The sequence below is a fragment of the Pleurodeles waltl genome, chromosome 7 (assembly GCF_031143425.1).
Source record: "Pleurodeles waltl isolate 20211129_DDA chromosome 7, aPleWal1.hap1.20221129, whole genome shotgun sequence".
NCBI classification, from domain to species: Eukaryota; Metazoa; Chordata; class Amphibia; order Caudata; family Salamandridae; genus Pleurodeles; species Pleurodeles waltl.
Genome location: NC_090446.1, coordinates 804,849,754 through 804,871,053, shown reverse-complemented (window position 1 = coordinate 804,871,053; position 21,300 = coordinate 804,849,754). Strand labels below are relative to the sequence as shown.

The following is a 21,300-nucleotide window of genomic DNA, read 5'->3' as shown; positions in this document are numbered from 1 at the left end:
TTCGAATATGGACAGGGTAACAAAGTGGGACAGTGGGAGGACAATCAGGGTGGTCTTATTTCCTGGCGGGGGTCTTGCCATCTTGCTCTGTCCTGTTCCTAGATCTCAGGGACCGCTTGCGTGGTGGTTGTCCGTCTGCAGGGGGTGGGGTGCTGGAGTGGTGGTCCTGTGGCGGGGCATCCTGTCCACTTGCGCCGGCAGAGGTGGTGGGCAGTTCATCGTCCAGGCTAGTGTCAGGGGCCCATTGGAGTGCCACGGTGTCCCTCAAGGTCTGCTGTATGTCCTTCAGCATCCCCACGATGGTGCCCAGGGCGGAGCCGAATGGTCCTGAGCTCCTCCCTGAACCCCAACTACTGCTCCTCCTGCAGGCGCAGGGTCTCCTGCAACTTGTCCAGGACCGTTGTCATCGTATCCTGGGAGTGGTGGTAGGCTCCCATGATGGAGGAGAGGGCCTCATGGAGAGTTGGTTCCCTTGGCCTGTCCTCCCTCTGTCGCACAGCAGCCATCCCAGTTCCCCTATGTTCCTGTGCCTCCGTCCCCTGGACCGTGTGCCCACTACCACTGCCCCCAGGTCCCTGTTGTTGTTGGGGTGGTGGGTTACCCTGGGTGCCCTGTAGTGGTGGACACCCCACTGATTGACCTGTCCTGGGTAGGGAGGTTTGGGCCCGCTGGGTGGGTGCTGTGCTGGTGTTACCAGAGGGTGGAAGGTCGGTGTTGGGCTGTGCCTGTGCAAGGGGAACCGACTGTCCTGAGGCCCACGATGGTCCGGGCTGGTCATCAAGATCCAGTAGGGCAGAGCTGCTGTTGTCACTGTGGGCCTCTTCTGGGGGTGGAGTGGTGTTGTCTGGTCCCTCTGGTGTGGTGACGGTCCTTCAGGTTTCTGCAGTGGCATAAGAGCATGATTATTGCATGTGTGTGTGTAATGGTGTGCAATGTGTGGGTGTGTGTGAACCCCAGTGCAAGCATTCCTGTGTGGGGCCTTGTGTGATGATGGTTGGGGGGGTGTTCTGGGTATGTGCAGTGAGCATGCTTTGGTGAGGGGTGACCATGCTTAGTTGTGTCATGCAGGGCTTGGTGTTGGGATGGGCGGTTTGTGTTATGGGTACATTAGTGAGGATTTGTGTTATGGGTACATTAGTGAGGATTTGGAGTGATAGGGGAGGGGGTCAAGGTGGGGGGGGTGTGATAGCATGAAGGTAGGGTGGGGGATATGATAGTTAAGATTTGACTTACCAGTGTCCCATCCTCCACCGACTCCTCGGAGGCCCTCAGGATGCAAGATGGTCAAGACTTGCTCCTCGCATGTTGTTAGTTGTGGGGGAGGAGGTGGGGGTCCGCTGCCAGTCCGCTGCACCGCGATGTTGTGCCTGGAGACCGTGGAACGCACCTTCCCCCGTAGGTCGTTCCACCTCTTCCTGATGTCCTCCCTATTTCTTGGGTGCTGTCCCACGGCGTTGACCCTGTCCACTATTCTTCGCCATAACTCCATCTTCCTGGCTATTGATGTGTGCTGTACCTGTGAGCCAAATAGATGTGGCTCTACCCGGACGATTTCCTCCACCAGGACCCTGAGCTCCTCCTCGGAGAAGCGGGGGTGTCTTTGGCGTGCCATGGGGTGGTGTGGGTGAGGTGTGGGGTGGTGTATGTGGTGATGAGTTTGGTGAGTGTAGTGGTGTGTGGTGTTTTGTGCATGGATGTTGTGTGGGTGATGGTGTTGTGTGCTTCTGTGTGATGGGGTTGTCAATTGCTGTGCTGTCTATCTGGCCTTCTTTCTGAATTTGTGGTCGTAGGGGTTTGTGGGTGATGTGGGTGTGTGTTTTATATTGTGTTGGGTGTGTGGGAGTGTTGTTGGTATGTGTATCAGGTGTGTGTATTTCGAATTGTCCAATGTGGCGGTGTTTTGGAGCTGTGTGTGTATTTTGAGCGCGTAGGTGTGTACCGCCAATGGAATATCGCGGTTGAAAGACCGCCGCGTGGATTCGTGGGTCGTAATAGCATGGGCGTGTTTCTGTTGGCGTGGAGGTGGTGGATTTGTTTCCGCATGTTTATCGCTGACCTTTGGTGTGGCGGTGTTGTGTGGGTGTCTGAATTTCGGCGGATTCCGAGATGTGTGTCATAATAGCTGTGGCGGTCTACCGCGGCCGCGGCGGTGTATTAGCAGTCGTCTGCACGGCGGGAAGCTACTTTAACCGCCAATGTTGTAATGACCCCCTATATGTCCTACGTTATCCATACATTGCACCCTGCCCTTGGGGCTACCTAGGGCCTACCTTAGGGGTGCCTTACATGTAAGAAAAGGGAAGGATTAGGCCTGGCAAGTGGGTACACTTGCCAAGTTGAATTTACAGTGTAAAAATACACACACAGACACTGCAGTGGCAGGTCTGAGACATGATTACAGGGTTACTTATGTGGGTGGCACAACCAGTGCTGCAGGCCCACTAGTAACATTTGATTTACAGGCCCTGGCACCTCTAGTGCACTTTACTAGGGACTTACTAGTAAATCAAATATGCCGATCACGGATAAACCAATCACATACACATTTTACAGAGAGAGCATATGCACTTTACACTGGTTAGCAGTGGTAAAGTGCTCAGAGTTCAAAAGCCAACAGCAACAGGTCAGAAAAAATAGGAGGCAGTAGGCAAAAAGATTGAGGATAACCCTGCATAAGCAAAAAAGTCCAACACGACCCCCTACCAGCCTAAAGACAGGGGAGAACAATCAATACCTTGATGTACTTCCCTGATTGGGGCGATAGAACAAGGACCCAGGCCCACAACAGCAGGGGTATGTTCCAGTTCTACGCCTTCCTGACTCCAGTTGGATCCCTCTGTCCATACTCTCAGGGTCCACTAAGGTAACCCACGGAGAATCCTTCTCCACATCTGCAGACACCATCTGTGCAGCAACTAACTTTACTTTGCTCACAGATGTATCCCAATGGGCAGATAGCACCACCAAGGCCAACATAGTGGTGTTGCCCACTCGACCCCTGGGGTGTGACTCTCGTTCCCCCCCAGGGGCAACTCTGTCCACCAGGACAGCAAGCCCCGTCGGCCCAGGGCAACTGTCAGGGATGAGAGCCCGACCTCAGGCCTCTCCAACCACTGTGACTGCGGAGAGTGGGGGGCGGTCACCCCAGGTGCCTGGCACCCTTTGACCACTCTCTCTTCCACCAGGTCAGGGATGACAACCTGACCCTGGTGCTCCCCTCTGGGGCTCGATACCCTCCCTGCAGAAGCGGCACCCCCAGAGTCAAAAACTGTCAGGGTGCTTGTAGAAGCAGTCCTGCACAATTCTTCCACCAGTGCAGGGCTGTTAACCTGCAACTGGTCCGCCAACCTGGGGTCTGTACCTTCAGGTTGGACTAGGGCCAGGGGTGAGGCTTCCCTCCCCCTGCCCTCCCTTCTGGGGTCCTGCACCCCCCAACTAGGAGTGGCCCCCTCAGAAGACTACATGGGATGGGCACTGTTAGCAGTAGCCCCTTCCTCCAGGTCAGGGGGGACAACCTGAACCTGATCCTCCAGTCCAGGGTCTGTACCCACAGACTGGACCACCACCTGGCAACCCAGGACTTTCTGGGGGGCATACCTACCCCCCACCAGGTCAGAGTTTACCCTCTGAACCTGGTCATCCAACCCAGAGTCACCACCCTGCAGTTGAACCACTGCCTGGCGCAGCAGGACATCCTTGGGAGCACACCTACCCCCCATCAGGTCAGAGTTTACCCCCTGAACCTGATCATTCAACCCAGAGTCACCACCCTGCAGTTGAACCATTGCCTGGCACACCAGGACTTATAGGGGGGCACACTTACCCCCCTTAAGGGACACACCGTCCCCAAGGGCCACACAAGAGTCTGGCTGGCGCAGGTCCCCTGACCTCTGCCCATCTGACAGTCTGGATTCCCCCCAACCCAGAAATGGTCTCACCAAGGTCATTCATGGGGAGCTCTGCTCTCAGAGCTGACCCCTGACCCTCCAGGTTCTCCACTGGGGTCCGCATCCCCCTCTCAACCCTCTGTCTGGACTTCTGCACCCCCTCACTAGGAGTGGTACTGCAGACACCTGAACTGGTGGGACGCTGTCTACAGCTGCCCCCCCAAGTTCTCCTGACACTGTGGGGTCACCCTCAACAGATGGCCCTATGGTACAGGCTAGGCTCCCCTCCTGGTGTTCCCTCATGGAACCCTCCAGGACCTGGGACCGGATCTCGGGCACCTTGGGCCTCAATCCATCCCCATTTCCTCTCCTCTGAGACTGGACATTGGGTCCCTCACCCATCTCACTACACTGGGACATACCTGGGACACTACAATCCTTCCCTACCTCACCTGGTTGGGAACTACCTAGACCACTCCTCTCAGGAGCACCCCCAAATGCCTCTTCAGACTCTCTGGTACTCACCCAGAAGTCTGCCTCCATTGTAAGCTCCCTGGGGTCAGAGAACTCACACTCCACCTGGTGTTGGCTCTGGAAAATAAGGACTAGACATATGCTCTCCAGCAATTACATCACTCAACCCCTCACATGAATTAACCAAAGTACCCTTCACCCAACCATCCAGTGACTCTGCTTTGAAAAAGCACCCCACATCACCCTCCTGAGACTGGTGAGACAGTACCTGACTGTCCCTGACACTCAACCCACACTCTTCTGGTATGTCTTCACACTCCATAACCAGGACTTCTACCTGGGGGGAACCCCTCTCCCTGTCACTCCCACCTAGAGTCAGTAGAGTGTCCCTCCCACCAGTAGGAATATGACTCCCCATGCCAGTTCCCCAATCCACCTCAGGGAACCTGTGCATCACTGGAGCTACCTCATACCCCTGAACCTCTTGGTGTGTGTTAACTCCCTCCTTCAAGTAGGGCACCACATCTCTGGGCATGTGCACTTCTTCAGCAGCACTAGATATAAAATTGTTGCTGCCACCATTCCAACTGGACTCAGCCCTTATGACTTCCAGCTCCTTCATTTTGAGCTCATAAGCCCAAATCCTCTTTTTGATCTCTAAGTCCCTCCTCCTTTCTTCCAACTCCTTCTCCCTTTGCATCCTCAACTCCTTGAACCTCAACCGGTGAGCCTTCTCTGCCTGTCTGTCCTGTAACTCTTCAGGAGTCAGACCCTTGGATGACACCCTGCTACCCCTCCTGGGGACCCTTCCCCCAGGCGTAACAGGTACCTCCACTACACCACTGTGTATCCTCTGCACTTCCCCACCCACATTCTCCTCCTCTGTGTGCCCTCCAGCCTCCTTGACTGTCTCCCAGGCCCTTTGTGCCTTTTGCAGCTCCCCCTCCCTGGTGGAGCTCTCAGTGGGACAGTCAACATCTTTAAAGAACTGTTTCAATTGAGCAACTGAGTACTCCTTCAGTTTCTCTATTTCAAACACAGCTCCAGCTGTTGCATCTCCAGATTGAGACATGATGGTCACAAGTGCAAAGTTCCAAAGGCAGAAAATAAGTTCCCAATGAAGTAAAAAGAATCCGTCAAGGGATCAGCAAAATCATGGAAGTAGAACAAAAAGGAGTCCTTTAGAGAAAAAGCAAAAGATCACCAAACAAGTAGTATGTGGTCACGTAATGGTCTGAACTCAAACAGTAGTGCGCACTTAGTCACTGTATGTCAAGTACAAATACAAGTCCAAATCCCAACCGCTGATCACCAATGTTAGAAATGGGGTCTTTGGTTGACAGTCAGGTTACCCCCTGTTCAAGCAAGGACCCTCACTCTAGACAGGGTAAAAGAGAATCACCCTCAGCTAACCCCTACTTACCCCCGTGGTAGCTTGGCAGAGCAGTAGGCTTAACCTCAGAGTGCTAGGTATAAAGTATTTGTACCAACACACACAGTAACTTAATGAAAACACTACAAAATGACACAACACCAGTCTAGAAAAATAGGAAATATTTATCTAAAAAGAACAAGACCAAAATGACAAAAATCCGACATACACAAGTCAAGTTATGAATTTTTAGAGATTAAACTCAAAAATAGCGTTTAAAACAAAAATGCTTTGATGAGATGTTAACACGGCGTCGTGACGGAGTCGTTCCCAACAAGCCGACACCAGCGGCGCCGGACACGGAGTCGTGTAGACCCCCAAGCACAGTACCTTTGGTGAAGAGTGAAAACAAGCCAATGAGCGAAGTCAGGGATCGCGGCGTCTGTGCGAAACGTTGAATCCACGCGCTTCGAACGGCGTCGGTCACGGCGGGGTACGGCGACTTCCACGGAGTCACGGACTTCAGCTGGGCTGCAGCGGCGTCAGGCCTGCGAAGAGCGTCGCATTCCAGCAAAGGTCACGGCGTCAGGTGCAGGCGGCATTACCGGATTCAGCAGCGGCGTCTGTCCGGAGTCGTCCGAAGTCGTTTTTCTTGGATTTCCACCAGCTTTCCTTTCAAGGGCCCAGGCACTGAATAGGGCACCACTTGTCAGAGCAGGAGTCTCGCCAGAGACTCCAGGTGCTGGCAGAGAGAAGTCTTTGCTGTCCCTGAGACTTCAAACAACAGGAGGCAAGTTCTAAATCAAGCCCTTGGAGATGTCTTCACAAGATGGAAGGCACACAAAGTCCAGTCTTTGCCCTCTTACTCTGGCAGAAGCAGCACTTCAGGAAAGCTCCACAAAGCACAGTCACAGGCAGGGCAGCACTTCTTCCTCAGCTATCAGCTCTTCTCCAGGCAGAGGTTCCTCTTGGTTCCAGAAGTGTTTCTAAAGTCTGTAGATTTGGGTGCCCTTCTTATACCCATTTTAGTCTTTGAAGTCACCTTTCTTCAAAGGGGACTCACTCCTACTTGTGAAATCCTGCCTTGCCAGGCAAGGCCTCAGACACACACCAGGGGGTTGGAGCCAGCATTGTCAGAGGCAGGCACAGTCCTTTCAGATGAGAGTGACCACTCCACCCCTCCCTCCTAGCAGAGATGGCTAATCAGGAAATGCAGGTTACACCCCAGCCCCCTTTGTGTCACTGTCTAGTGCGAGGTGAAAAACAACCCAACTGTCAACCTGACCCAGACAGGGAATCCACAAACAAGGCAGAGTCACAGAATGGTTTAAGCAAGAAAATACTCACTTTCTAAAAGTGGCATTTTCAAACGCACAATCTTAAAATCAACTTTACTAAAAGATGTATTTTTTAATTGTGAGTTCAGGGACCCCAAACTCCACATGTCCATCTACTCTCTAGGGGAATCTACACTTTAATCATATTTAAATGTAGCCCCATGTTATCCTATGAGAGAGACAGGCCTTGCAACAGTGAAAAACGAAGTAGGCAGTATTTCACTGTCAGGACATATAACCCACATTACTATGGGGCCGCCCGCCAAGCGGGAACCGCCAGAAGACCGTACCGCGGTCAAAAGACCGCGGCGGTCATTCTGAGTTTCCCGCTGGGCTCCCGCTTCCACGAGGATGCCGGCTCCGGATGGAGCCGGCGGAGTGGAAAGGGTGTGACGGGTGCAGTTGCACCCGTCGCGATTTTCAGTGTCTGCTATGCAGACACTGAAAATCTTTGTGGGGCCCTGTTAGGGGGCCCCTGCAGTGCCCATGCAATTGGCATGGGCACTGCAGGGGCCCCCAGGGGCTCCACGACACCCGTTCCCGCCAGCCAGGTTCTGGCGGTCAAAACCGCCAGAACCAGGCTGTCGGGAAGGGGGTCGGAATCCCCATGGCGGCGCTGCCTGCAGCGCCGCCATGGAGGATTCTTCAGGCCAGGGGAAAACCGGCGGGAAACCGCTGGTTTCCCTTTTCTGACCGCGGCTTTACCGCCGCGGTCAGAATTGGCCTGGATGCATCGCCAGCCTGTTGGCGGTGCATCCGCGGTCCCCGGCCCTGGCGGTCTATGACCGCCAGGGTCGGAATTACCCCCTATATGTCCTACTTTATCCATACACTGCACCCTGCCCTTGGGGCTACCTATGGCCTACCTTAGGGGTGCCTTACATGTAAGAAAAGGGAAGGATTAGGCCTGGGAAGTGGGTACACTTGCCAAGTCGAATTTACAGTGTAAAAAGACACACACAGACACTGCAGTGGCAGGACTGAGACATGATTACAGGGTTACTTATGTGGGTGGCACAACCAGTGCTGCAGGCCCACTAGTAACATTTGATTTACAGGCCCTGGCACCTCTAGTGCACTTTACTAGGGAAATCAAATATGCCAATCACAGATAAACCAATCACATACACATTTTACAGAGAGAGCATATGCAGTTTACACTGGTTAGCAGTGGTAAAGTGCTCAGAGTTCAAAAGCCAACAGCAACAGGTCAGAAAAAAATAGGAGGCAGTAGGCAAAAAGATTGAGGATGACCCTGCATAAGCAAAAATGTCCAACAGGAAACCTACCAAACCTGTGAATTTTTTAAAACTAGACACCAAGGGGAATCCAATATGGGGTGACTTGTAGGGCTCTCACCAGGTTTTGTTTCCAAAAATCCTTTGCAAACCTCAACATTTGGACAAAAAACACTTTTTCCTCACATTTTGGTGATAGAATGTTCTGGAATCTGTGAGGAGCCATGAATTTCCTTCCACCCATTGTTCCTCGAAGTCTCCCAATAAAAATGGTACCTCACTTGTGTGGGTAGGCCTAGTGCCCGCGACAAGAAATGCCCCAAAACACAACATGGACACATCACAAAATAAAGTTTTTAGTCAACATTTCAGCTTTGCAGGATATTCTGGGTAAGAAAACTCTGGGGAATCCACACAAGTCTGTGGACTCCCCAGGATGTCTAGTTTCCAGAAATGTCTGGGTTTGGTATGTTTCCCTATACGGCCTCTGAGCCCAGGACCAAAAACACAGGTGCCTGCCTTACAAAACCAGTTTGTTTTGTGATAGATAATTTTGATGTCTCCACAATATGATTTGGGCGGTGGAATTTGGGGCTGAACTAAATTGGGGAGCTCCCAAGAGAGCACTCTCTCTCTGTCTCGCCGCCGCATTCACCTGCTCTCTGGGTTGGGCTAACCCACAATTGTCCTGTTGCACAGACTGTGCTTGCAAAGGGACACCAGGACTGTCCTCATCACCTTCCTCATAATTACTGGAAGAGGAGTTATCAAATGGAACTCTGCCGACTGAAATATCACTCCCAGAGTCTGCCCCATTGTCCTATCCCTCAGATGCTGTCTCAGTATCTGCTGTCTCAGTCTCTGATCCTATGTCTGAGCTGTCCTCTATAACCCAAGTTAGGGCTTGAGCAGCAGTCATCCAACGAGGTGCCATCTCTGCTACTGGTTAAACTGTCGCTCTGAAACACTAGCCAATGTAGACAGTCACAAAATTGCTGGTGGGTGTGTGTGTGATCCCTGCAACAGTAGAGGTCACCTTACCTTCGCTTCTTCCCTCAATCAGCATGTTCTCTCAAGACACTCAAAAAAACAAAAAAGACACACTGTTACATCACCTTGTCATATACCAATCATCACAGACTTTAGCGCCTTTAGGGCCCAGTCCAACAATCATTATTGGTTCATCTCTTTACCTCCTCCTCCGATTCCCTCACTACCACCCTCTGCCAAAGCTCTTTTTAGGAGCCAGGATACCCTTCTTGTCCTTTTAAACAGGAATTAATAAATTGCATAATCCTGGTGCCTAGCCATCTTACTTTATGCATGTCAGATCCATTTTCTTATTGGCCTGTTTTTAGCTCTGGGCTCACTCCGGCTGTGCAGTGTGAATTTCTTAATGATGAATGTCAACTTTTAATCACATTCTCCATAACATCCTTAAAATTCTGATAACCATTGGTCAGAGTGAGATGTTAGAGGCACCTTACAATGTAATAATTTACAATGTAGATGTCAGGAGAAAATTAGCATTTTGCTTTCAACAGATAAGTGTATCAAACAATGATGTAACCAGCAGTATTATTAGAACAAACTTTAAATTAGAAAATTTGGAAAAATACTGCAAAGCAAATGTCCATTTATTTGGGTAGTTCGCTCGGTTAAGTAACACAAATCCACACCCATTATAAAAAATTCTAAAATGATTTCCAAAAATCACAGAGTCCATGTACATAAACCCTATAATGGACATGCAATTGCCCTCATTTGCGTGAGAAATTGAACCAAGAATAGCATGAACCAGTCCTCATAGCAGCGTGAACTATACATCATATCCACAAAACATGGAAACATATGAATCATGAAAATCAATTCAAAGGGAAGTCCTAAAACACAATATGAAATTGCCCCGAAATGAACGATTTGCTTGTTCCCATCTGAGCTGAAGTAGCAAATCATTATCCTTGAAAGGGCCCTTAATAAGCCAGGAAACATACCCTACTAGTATGCAAATGTACACCTATTGACCTGGATGGACCACAAATCTGCTTCAGCATAAATGACGGAAATGTCTGCATGCGAAGTTATATTGTTCCTTCATCTGCCATTTTATTTAAAATGACCACTGAAATGACCCCTTTCAATGGCTGTATGCTACAAGCTACCACATTAATCTGAAAGAAGGAAGAGTAGATGCTGCCATCCAGAATTCATGAATTAAAGTGACACCTTCTCCAGTGAAACTGCTTCATAGTTGAAATGAAAGCTGCCCTCTGCTGTCTGAGAGATGCTTAAAATGAATCCTGTTCAGAATGCAAAATGTGCTCTTGGTTAGTTACATAAGGGTAAAAAAAAACACAGTTTGTTCTGTGATGTTGCCTCCTGCATCTAATTCAGATAGCAGAGGAGACCACATCCCCTACTTTGAAGTATTTTGGTCTGCTATATCACCCTTCTCAGGGTGCTATTAACTGGTGGGTAGTGGTGAAACAAAGAACATAGGTTTCATTAAAACAAAGGAGGGTGTGGAAGACTCTTGTTGGGAGTCCTGGGAAATGAAATTAACCTTTAGCTTCACAAAGATTGAAAGAGGTCTGTGGTTTCACAGTAGAGGTGAGTATGATCCGAGGTTTAACAGGTTCGTATTGTGCAGGACAAACCTTCATTGGGGTCAAGAGACAGGACAGGACTTCAGTAGATGAAAATATTTATTGTGAGGCCTGGTATATTAGTTATGATGTTCCTTCTTTGAAGAAAAAACATAGAAGCTGTGAGAAATTGGGTTGCTGGTTCACCAGGGTAGGAGCAGTGGTCAAGCAGCAACCACAATTCTTGCCAGGGTAAGGAACAAGCAAACCCCAAATGAACTTCTACTCACCCTCAGGTAGCTTGGCACATAGCCGTCAGGCTTAACTTGTCAGAGGTCCAGTAGTTATATCCAGTTGGGCCTTTGAAGTGGGAAAGACTATAAAGACATGCCTTTGAAGTGCACAGAGTCCCTGACCTTCCTGTTCTGGCTCCAGACTCACTACAGGGGGTTTTGCAACCCTTCATGTGTGGACACTTCACAGCCTATTCAGGTGTAAGTGGGGCTGTGCCCAGCCCCTCCCTTCCATCCTACCCAGGATGGCCCAGCCCTTCAGGTCACACCTAAGCTCCTATTGTGTGTGGCTGTCTAGAAGGAGTGCACAAAGCCTAGCTGTCACCACACCCCAGACATGTGATCAGAGACAGGCAGTAGGCACCAAATGGCTAAAGTAAGAAAATGCCAACTTTCTAAAAATGGCATTTTCAGAATTGCAATATAAATCAAACTTTAACATAAGTTGTGATTTTAATTTGTGATTCCAGAGACACCAAACTTGAAATGTCTATCTCTTTCAGATTGTGAATTACACTTAGAAGATGTACTAAAATAATCCCAATGTTAACCTATTGGAGAGATAGGCCTTATAGAGGTAAAAATGAGTTTAGGAGTTTTTCACTACCAGTACATGTCAACCTTTAAAGTGCATGTTCAACTTTTTAAATGCACTACACCCTGCCCTTGGGGCTGTCTAGGACCAACCTTAGGGGTGCCCTCTATGTATTAAAAGGAAGGTTTGGGCTTCTGTTTTGCTTTCACTTATCTTATGACTGAGCTGACAAAACTTCTCTGGAATGCACTTCTGAGTTTAAAGAAGACATTTATTATTACTTCACCACGAGGTTCCTGAGAGACGAGATTAGTAGGTTGGAAGCACATGTTTAAAAGTAGTCACAGCAATGAAAGGAAAAATATATCAAAGTAATTCTCAATTGCAATGTACACAGCAAATACATGTGATTATATTATAGCATAATTCGAAAGCAAAGAATAAAAGTCAAAATTCATCACTGTAGAAAGAGATTTTCCACCCAAAGGGGAGGTCAGGCAGCTGACGTCCGCTCCTGACTGAAGTCTTGGAAAATTCACCCTTGCTGCTGCCCAGGGACACCGTTTATACCAAAAATGCTGGCTTGTTTAGGTAAACCTTGACAGGAATGTGTTGAAAGCTGGCCACTGTTTTGCGACATGCCCCTCAAGGTCAGAATGTTACCTCCACTAAAGAAAAACAAACAAAATATGCGTTCTCTTATCACGCTAGGGCTCGGTAAGAATTCAAAATACGAAAAACACAGCTTGGTCTACCATGTGGAAAAACACAGCTCATCTGCAATGTCTCAACTGCAATGTCAAATTCCACGATAAAGCCAATAGGCAGCTAAACTGAATACAGAATGTAATGTCTAATGCCACGTTAAAGCAAATAGGTAGCTAACCTAAATACCAAATGTAATGTCTAATGCCACATTAAAGCCAATAGGCAGCTAAACTGAATACAAAATGTAATGTCTAATGCCATGTTAGAGCCATTAGGCAACTACACTGAATACAACATGTAATATGCTACTGGTGAACATTGAACAACTAATATGCGCAGTGGTGAAACACAAAGTCAGTGGTCAAACACAATTAATGGCATAGCATATCCACCCTATGACCAATGACTTTTGTTTACATTTCTCTTATTTCAAACAAGCAAAAGAACAAAAAAAAACCATTATAAGCAAATCAGATTTGAATGATAAAAGCAATTACTGTAAAGTAATGGAAGTGGATTAACATATTGATCTCATAACCTTTCAAATCAGATACACCTACAATTAAAAGACTGAGGGGGTCATTCTGACCCTGGCGGCCGGTGACCGCCAGGGTCACCGACCACGGGAGCACCGCCAACAGGCTGGCGGTGCTCCCAAGGGCATTCTGACCGCGGCGGTTCAGCCGCGGTCAGAAAGGGTAAACCGGCGGTCTCCCGCCGGTTTACCGCTGCCCGATTGAATCCTCCATGGCGGCGGAGCGCGCTCCGCCGCCATGGGGATTCAGACACCCCCTACCGCCATCCTGTTCATGGCGGGAAACCCGCCATGAACAGGATGGCGGTAGGGGGTGCCGCGGGGCCCCCGTAAGAGGGCCCCACAAAGTATTTCAGTGTCTGCTTTGCAGACACTGAAATACGCGACGGGTGCAACTGCACCGGTCGCACCCCTGCAACTACGCCGGCTCAATTCTGAGCCGGCGTCCACGTTGCAGGGGCATTTCCGCTGGGCCGGCGGGCGCTCTTTTGGAGAGCGCCCGCCGGCCCAGCGGAAATGTTTGAATGGCCGCCGCGGTCTTTTGACCGCGGTGCGGTCATTTGTCTGCGGGACCTTGGCGGACGGCCTCCGCCGTCCGCCAAGGTCTGAATCAGGCCCTGAAGCTTATATACTCTAATTGGGATAATAACTGATTGAATAGTGTTTCTAAAATAGCAAGTTGATGTAGCATGAGTTTTACTCATGTAAAGGTAAACGGTCCACCGGAAAGGTTTGCTGGAATGTAAGTGAAAATCAGGTTTCCACACAAATAAACAGAAAGTTAACTGGCAATGTTGCTTAGTTCCAGTGGAAGAATGTAATCAAACAAGTTGCAATGGTACTCTGTATTGATCCCATGTAGAACTTGAACTGAAGGCGCCAGTTGTGCAAAATGGATCCATGGGGTTTGTACTTTAATCAATCAGGTTCAGGTTGGGGGTGCGGTCCCTCCCCCGACCCCACACGCAAACACCTGAAGGGAGACCACACAGCACACTCATGGTCAGTGACGAGTCGTAGTAGGATCTGCAAAAGAAAAAAGTATGACTTTTCTTGCAAATAACATTTGTCATCTGAAATGTGCCCTCCTTGCTCTTTTCCTTGTTTTATAATCAGCAGGATGTTATTGGGGCCCTTTGTTATGATTTCTGCAGGTTCTGGAGGGCCATTTGGGGATTCAACACACACCTTAGCACTGAGGTTTTTATCTGCTGCACCACAGCTTCCCTTTCCTTGCACTGTCAGAAGGGCTGGGGCAGACTCCTTCCTTACCAAACCTCCATTCACTGCACTTATGACAAGTTGGGCAATTCTGTCTCCAATCTGTATGAATAAATCAGATTCTCTTCTAGTTATCAGAATAACTTTGATTTCAATTTGGTAAACTGCAGCAATCACTCCCCCTAAAGCCTGCTCAATTTGCCATATCTGACCTGCTAACTTTCCTCCCCCCAACGGATCTTTGACTGTTTGTGGGACAGATCTCTGTTGTGTGTGCTGACAAATAGGACATTTGCAAATCTCAATTTTTATCAAATCTAGGGAAAAGTGCATCTCTCTAATCTCTGCCAACCTGTAAATGGCTTTTTCTCCCAGATGTCCACATTTCTGGTGCGCCGACTTAGCCATCCCCACCAAGTCAGAATTCTGGGTTGACACTTCTGTCTTTGAACTTTTCTCTTTAACATCTGCAAGGGAATTGAACCAGCGTTCTAATGAGTCAATGGGACAATTGGTATCTATGCCTATGCTCTGTTTTAACATCCACAACTCTTCGCTCCTCACCTCCTTTGAATAAATGAACCAGTTATGTACAAGCCATGTGGAAAACCAAACCAAAATCCATTGGCAGTGAACCAAGAATCAGTGTAAAAATGACAAGTCTCAAGCAGCTCTTGCTTTAAAGTCTGACACACATTGTACAACTCTGTATATTGGCTACTTTTTCCTTCTCCTGTGGTAGAAAACTATTTTTCATCATCTGGATTGTATAACACTGCTTTCCATTGTCTTTTAGTACCCACGCATTTCAATGAATCATTAGTCAAAAAAACAAACTTGCTTTTTATCCTCAGGGGACAAGAATTCAAATGGTGCACTCAGTTTCACTGGTGACTCTTTTACCTGTGGTACTCCCTGCACCCTCTCCTCATCCTGTAAAGGGGCTTGTGACACCTGTTCATGTAGGGCTGCAGTGACTCGAGCCCTGTTTTGTATGTACCAGATCCAGTGTATGATACTAGCCTCTTGTGCCTGTCCTCTACTGTGAGATTTAGGTGAACTCATCACCCACTGCATGATTGATATTTCAGGTTTCAGAATTACATTATCATTTATCTTATGACCGAGCTGACAAAACTTCTCTGCAATGCCCTTCTTAGTTTAAAGAATACTTTTATTATTACTTCACCACGAGGTTCCTGAGAGACGAGATTAGTAGGTTGGAAGCACACGTTTAAAAGTAGTCACAGCAACGAAAGGAAAAATATATCAAAGTACTTCTCAATTGCAATGTACACAGCAAACACATATGATTATATTAGAGCATAATTCCAAAGCAAAGAATAAAAGTCAAAATTCATCATCGTAGGGCCTATCACTGCTCGTCATCTTTCTCATGCTGCAAGTTGATGACTCCTGTTCACCTGCGAGAAAGAGATTTTCCACCCAAACGGGAGGTCAGGCAGCCCACGTCTGCTCCTGACTGAAGTCTTGGAAAATTCCCCCTTGCTGCTGCCCAGGGAGACCGTTTATAGCAAAAATGCTGGCTTGTTTAGGTAAACCTTGACAAGAATGTGTCGAAAGTTGGCCACCGTTTCGAGACACGCCCCTCAAGGTCAGACTGTTTTCTGCACTAAAGAAAAACACCAAAATATGCGCTCTCTTATGCTAGGGCTTGGTGAGAATTCAACATACGAAAAACACAGCTTGGTCCACCATGTGGAAAAACATCTCATCTGCAATGGCTCAACTGCAATGTCGCACTCCACGATAAAGCCAATAGGCAGCTAAACTGTATACAGGATGTAATGTCTAATGCCACATTAAAGCCAATAGGCAGCTAACCTAAATACCATATGTAATGTCTAATGCCAAGTTAAAGCCAATAGGCAGCTAAACTGAATACAAAATGTAATGTCTAATGCCATGTTAAAGCCAATAGGCAGCTAAACTGAATACAACATGTAATATGCTACTGGTGAACATTGAACAAATAATATGCGCAGTGGTGAAACACAAAGTCAGTGGTCAAACACAATTAATGGCATAAAAGCTTTGCAAAGGGTTTATTCTGCCAGGTCGACATGTCAGTTTTAAACTACGCACACAGGTTCTGCATTGGCAGTCCTGAGGCAGTTTAAAGTGTCACTGGGTGCACAATCGGTGCTATAGACCCACTAGTAGCATTTGATTCACAGGCCCTGAGCACCTATAGTGCACTCTACTAGGTGCTTATAAGTAAATTAAATATGACAATTGGGGATAACGTCATGTTACCATGTTTTAGTAGAAGAGCACAAGGACTTTAGCACTGGTTATCAAGGGTGCCAGGTCTAACAGAGGCACTGACAAATTTCTCGTAATTGGAAAGCTCGACTATTGCTATATCCTCTATAAAACAGTATAATAATCATATAATAATTCTAACATACCTGCAGTGGCATTCTATGGCAGAATAGGCACCAAAAATTTAGCAACTAAAAAGTCAACCAGAAAACAATTTTATTTTTCACCAAATCTAACTTTAGAGTTGCTAGAAGGGGTGAACTACTATTAGAAGACAATCAGTCTCATCCCTTTGTTCACAGATATGAAACAAGCCACCAATGGCCAGAAGAGCACGTGGACGCTTTCTGGGCACTTCCCAGAAACTTTGCAACCTAGAAACCAGCAAGTCCCACGGACAGACATATAGCTTTAAGCACAGAAAGGAAACAACTCTTGCATTAACTGAAACGATGTAGCACATTAGCTATGTCATTGCCTATAAAGTAAAGTACACTTGTCTTATTTATGCTGATCAATTGTCATCTATATTTGACACTAAAAAAACAAACGTATGTCAAAGAATGTTGTTGAGGCCAGGGGCTCGATGCAGACCCTTGTAGCCCCTGCGGTTTGTGTGGGGGTGGAGGGGGGCGGTGGGCAATCCTTCGAGGGCTCTCAAACCTTTAGTAGGCCCACATTCAGCCCAAGGCCAATGAATGTCGATGAGATATGGAAAAGTCATGGGGGCTCATCATTTTGCATTTCGCCACGAGTTTAGGCAGCAGATAAACTGCACTATGTACAGTAGCTGACGTTCCCGCCATGCAGTTTGCATAAGGTAATGTATAATTTCATAATTCATTTATCACTACTGTTTTATAATTATTTTTATTAAACCTTTTTTTCTTTATAGATTTACATAATAGGACTCATTGCTGATCGGAAATTTCAACATTTCAACACTGTTCTGGACACCTACATCAAACAGCACTTTAGTGCAACTCTGGCATACAAGTAAGTATCAACTTATACTAATGATGATTAATTTGATTTTCTTCGCAATTTAAAAATAACTATAATCTTATAATCATGGTACCGTTTCATCTAAAACAATGGCTTAGCTTCTGAGGAAGTCTCAGTCTCTATGTTCTTTGGGATTTGGATAGTCGGTAACAACAAAATAGTTTACGGAATGTTTTGCTAGTGAAAAAAGTTGTTTACTCATGAGAGTATCCATGAGCTAACAAAAAACGCATTATGTAACAACCAGCTTTGTATGCCGGGGAGGTAGGAGGCATTCTGCCCCAGTCGATTTTGAGTGGCCTGGTGTTCCCATGCTTAAAATGGCCAGGTACAAGAATTCCAGAATCTGGAAATACACGTAATAAACTGACAAGGACACGGTAATAGACGGGGAACCCTGGCATGGGGAAAGCATGTACCACTCTTACCCTGCACCTTTGTGGATAGTCCTGACCACTAAACCGGTATCCCACACAAAGCAATCTACTGCAGTTGTCCACTATTCACATTTGCTACCTCCTCAGAGCTGAATCACCCAGATTTTCCTCTGTATCCAAGAAAACATCAGTTTTCCCCCAGAATCCTGGACACCTGCCGATTTTCATCTGATAATTCTGGGTTAGTATGGTTATTCTCTGTTTTTGGAACTTTAATTCGTGATGCCCAAAATCAGGGTTAGAGATTCTGGCTGGAATCTCCAGTTTTAGCCCCTGCATCTCCACCCTCTAAGTCCAGGCCTTTGATAACGAGAACCAATGTGGTCAGCTAATTCTTTACATGCCTTTCTGAGAGAGCAGTAGCAGAGAATGTTTCAAATACCACCTGTACTAGGCAATTATTACTCAGTAAATCAGATCAGTGCGGTATACTGTCCGCCAGTGTGGAAAGCATGAACACCATGTTAAGTATAAACGGTTCGAGCAAGACAGACCAACAAAGATCCCGTAATGATGATTCCATTTCATATTTTCTGGATACCGAGTTCCATTTGTGGTAATTGTATGAACTTTTAATCAGGTGCAGCTCGCAAGTGGGAAAAGAGGTGAGGTCCCCCCAAAAATATTAATAATAAAAAAAAATTTAACTTACCGTTTTTCCATGCTATGCCTCGCTGCTCCTATCCGTTCCTCAACTGGACTGCAGGCACAGGCTCCCAGCCTGCCCTGTGTCCAATGCTACCGCTGCTTTCATGCTGCTGGCAGCATGAAAGCAACAGTAGGATTGAGCGGAGCGCCAAGCCAGGGCGCTCCAAAGCAGACCTGAAGCCTCTTCCTGCTCTCTCCAACCCAGCAACGCAGAGCCAGGTTGGAGGCAGCCCAGTGCACATGTGTGTTTGGCCAGCAGGAGACCGCCGGCCAAAGATACTTGCACACTGAGGGGGAGTGTGTGCACTCCTCCTCTGTCCCTGTCACGCCTGTGCCCCCACCCCTTTTATAGTAAAAACATAATAAACAGAGTGTATTATTTTTTTTACTATAAATGTTTTGCAGCTGCTGCTGACCTGGGGTGTGGGGGTGGGGGGCGATGCTCTTCCGCCATAGTGGAGGAAACGCCCCTGCTTTTAACTGATGAGGAAGAATTTCCACTTATTAACCTACACTAAACAGCCTTTCAATGGGCTATACACAGTTAAGACAATGATTGTACTAGCAGAGAGCCACCTCATAATCCTAAATACTGCTTGTCACACTGATCTGACAATATTCGGAGACCAGAACTATTGATTAACAATGTAAGAAAGTCAATTGGACAATCAAAGGGGTGGGAGGGGTAAAGAGGGCTGCCAGCTCAATTTGTGCTTTGACTAAGATCCCGTACAATATTGGCTGCGAGATTGCATTGGTGTAAATCATTACTCTTTTCTGGGTAATTTTTTGCTCCCATTTCGAAAGCTTGACAGAGCACAAATTAGTCTGTATGGCTAGGCAAGAGTGCCATGTTGCATCACTTTAAACAGCAGTGCCATCGGAATGTAAAGTCCTTAAAGGTACAGACCTAGTTTGGAAGAAGAATATTCACAAAAAGCTACAATACAAAACCAGCAAGCTGAAATCCAAGTTTAAGCATTCTTATTCCATTTATTTATATATTAATGTGTTAAGAGCATGTTCATCAAAACGGGTCTTGGTACTAAGGACATAAGGAAGAGAAAAAGGGCTGACCAGGCATTCAATTATCAAAAGAGAGGCGTTTGATTCAAGGCCTGTTTAATCAGAGGACAACTAGATATTTCATACAAATTGGGGGAGATAGAGTTTCACAATTGCCAGAGCACAGAAGCTCTGCTTTGGCAGTAGACACATCTGAAGTAGAGGACTTTCAATGACAAGTATGTAGTAGACCGCAAACGTCTTGCAGGCATGTAAGTAATCAAGTTGGGGTACAGGACTGATGGACTTGCTTGATCGAAGGTACCATGCATGAGGCAAAAGGCTATAAACTGCACCAGAGACATAATCAATGCTTATGCTTTGTTGACACCAGCGTCACTGCCAAATTTTGAAGGTGTTGAAGTTTATGTCTAGCGAACTAAAGTAAACCTAAAAAGATTGCATTACAATATTCAACATGAGAAATGGCACATCGAATGAATACAAAGGTGATTTTTTTCAGAAGGGATGAACGGCAGGATCTTCTTAGACAGCTCGGCCTGCAGAAATCCAGTAGACCACACCATCTGGATTTGTTCAAACTGAACCCCCAAATTCTTGTCTTGTGCAGCATTTGTTGTGAGGGGGCACTGTTGTAGAGGTTCACAGGTCCGCTGCCTTTCAGGAGTCATTTATTTCAATTAGAAGAAGCTCTGTTTGAGACCGCACGTTTTCAGATCAGGCTTCATTTGAGCAGCCGAAGCACAGTCTCATCAGCAGACAGGGTGGTAATTCCAAAACGCATGAATAGCTCTCCTAACGGTCTGTGGCACAAATTAAATTAAATAGTAGAGAGGGCAAAGTCCTGTAAAATGAGCCAATGAATTGAGGGAATGAAAACCAAGGAGAGGCGTGGACTGAGACCCTTTGCGTTGCTGAGCCTGCTAGTCCCTCCAAGCCCCAAGGCACTGAGAATGGTGTAGTCCACCGAACAACATATACTTTCCTTTGAAATAGGCTTACTTCGAAGGCAGAAAGGGATATAAGTATTGGACCCAAACCCCCTGAAAATTAGAATACTTCTGGAACCAAGAAGAGCCTCTGCCAAGGAGAAGAGCTGGGTAGCTGGAGGAGGAGTACTGCCCCTTTGCCTGTGACTGTGCTTTGCTGGGTTGGCCTGCAGTACGTGATTCTGCCTGAACAAAGACAAAGACTGACTTTTGTGTGACTTCCCACTGGTGAAGAATCTCCAAGGGTTTGAACTGAGTTTGCCTCCTGTTGTTGAAGTCTCAAGGACATCAAATACTTCTCTCTGCCAGCACCTAGACTCTCTGCTGAGACTCGTACCCTGCCAAGTGGTGCCCTAACCTGTCTCTGGGCCCTTGAAAGGTGAAGCTGGTGGAAAAGGACAGAAATCCATGCACAAACCGATGTGCGGGTAAACTTTTGACGCACCATCCGCTACGCGGCTGATAAACGACGTGCCGCCGCCCTTGCGTCTAAAATTGACGATCCACCTGCATCACGGCTGGGAGATCGGTGCATCGTGGCTGGAGAAATGAAGCGCAGCACCCGTTCACAGACGCAAGCCACATGCAGCCCGGTTTCCTAACACCATGCAACTGCATTTCGAACGCAACATCGCTTGCCGTGAAAAATCAACACAAAGCATGCCCGGACCCGAGGTGCCCATCTGGGAATTGATCCATTGCTCTGCTGCAGGAGAGAGGAAAT

General features: G+C 47.3%; 1 protein-coding gene across 1 annotated transcript in view; it reads left to right on the top strand.

Moving 5' to 3' along the window:
* DOCK2 (dedicator of cytokinesis 2) overlaps window positions 1-21,300 on the top strand; it is a 2,133,690-nt gene that overhangs the window by 616,538 nt on the left and 1,495,852 nt on the right. Inside the window, exon 21 of the mRNA XM_069199340.1 lies at window positions 17,367-17,467. Coding sequence (XP_069055441.1) covers window positions 17,367-17,467 — 101 coding nt within the window. The remainder of the gene's footprint in view (window positions 1-17,366; window positions 17,468-21,300) is intronic.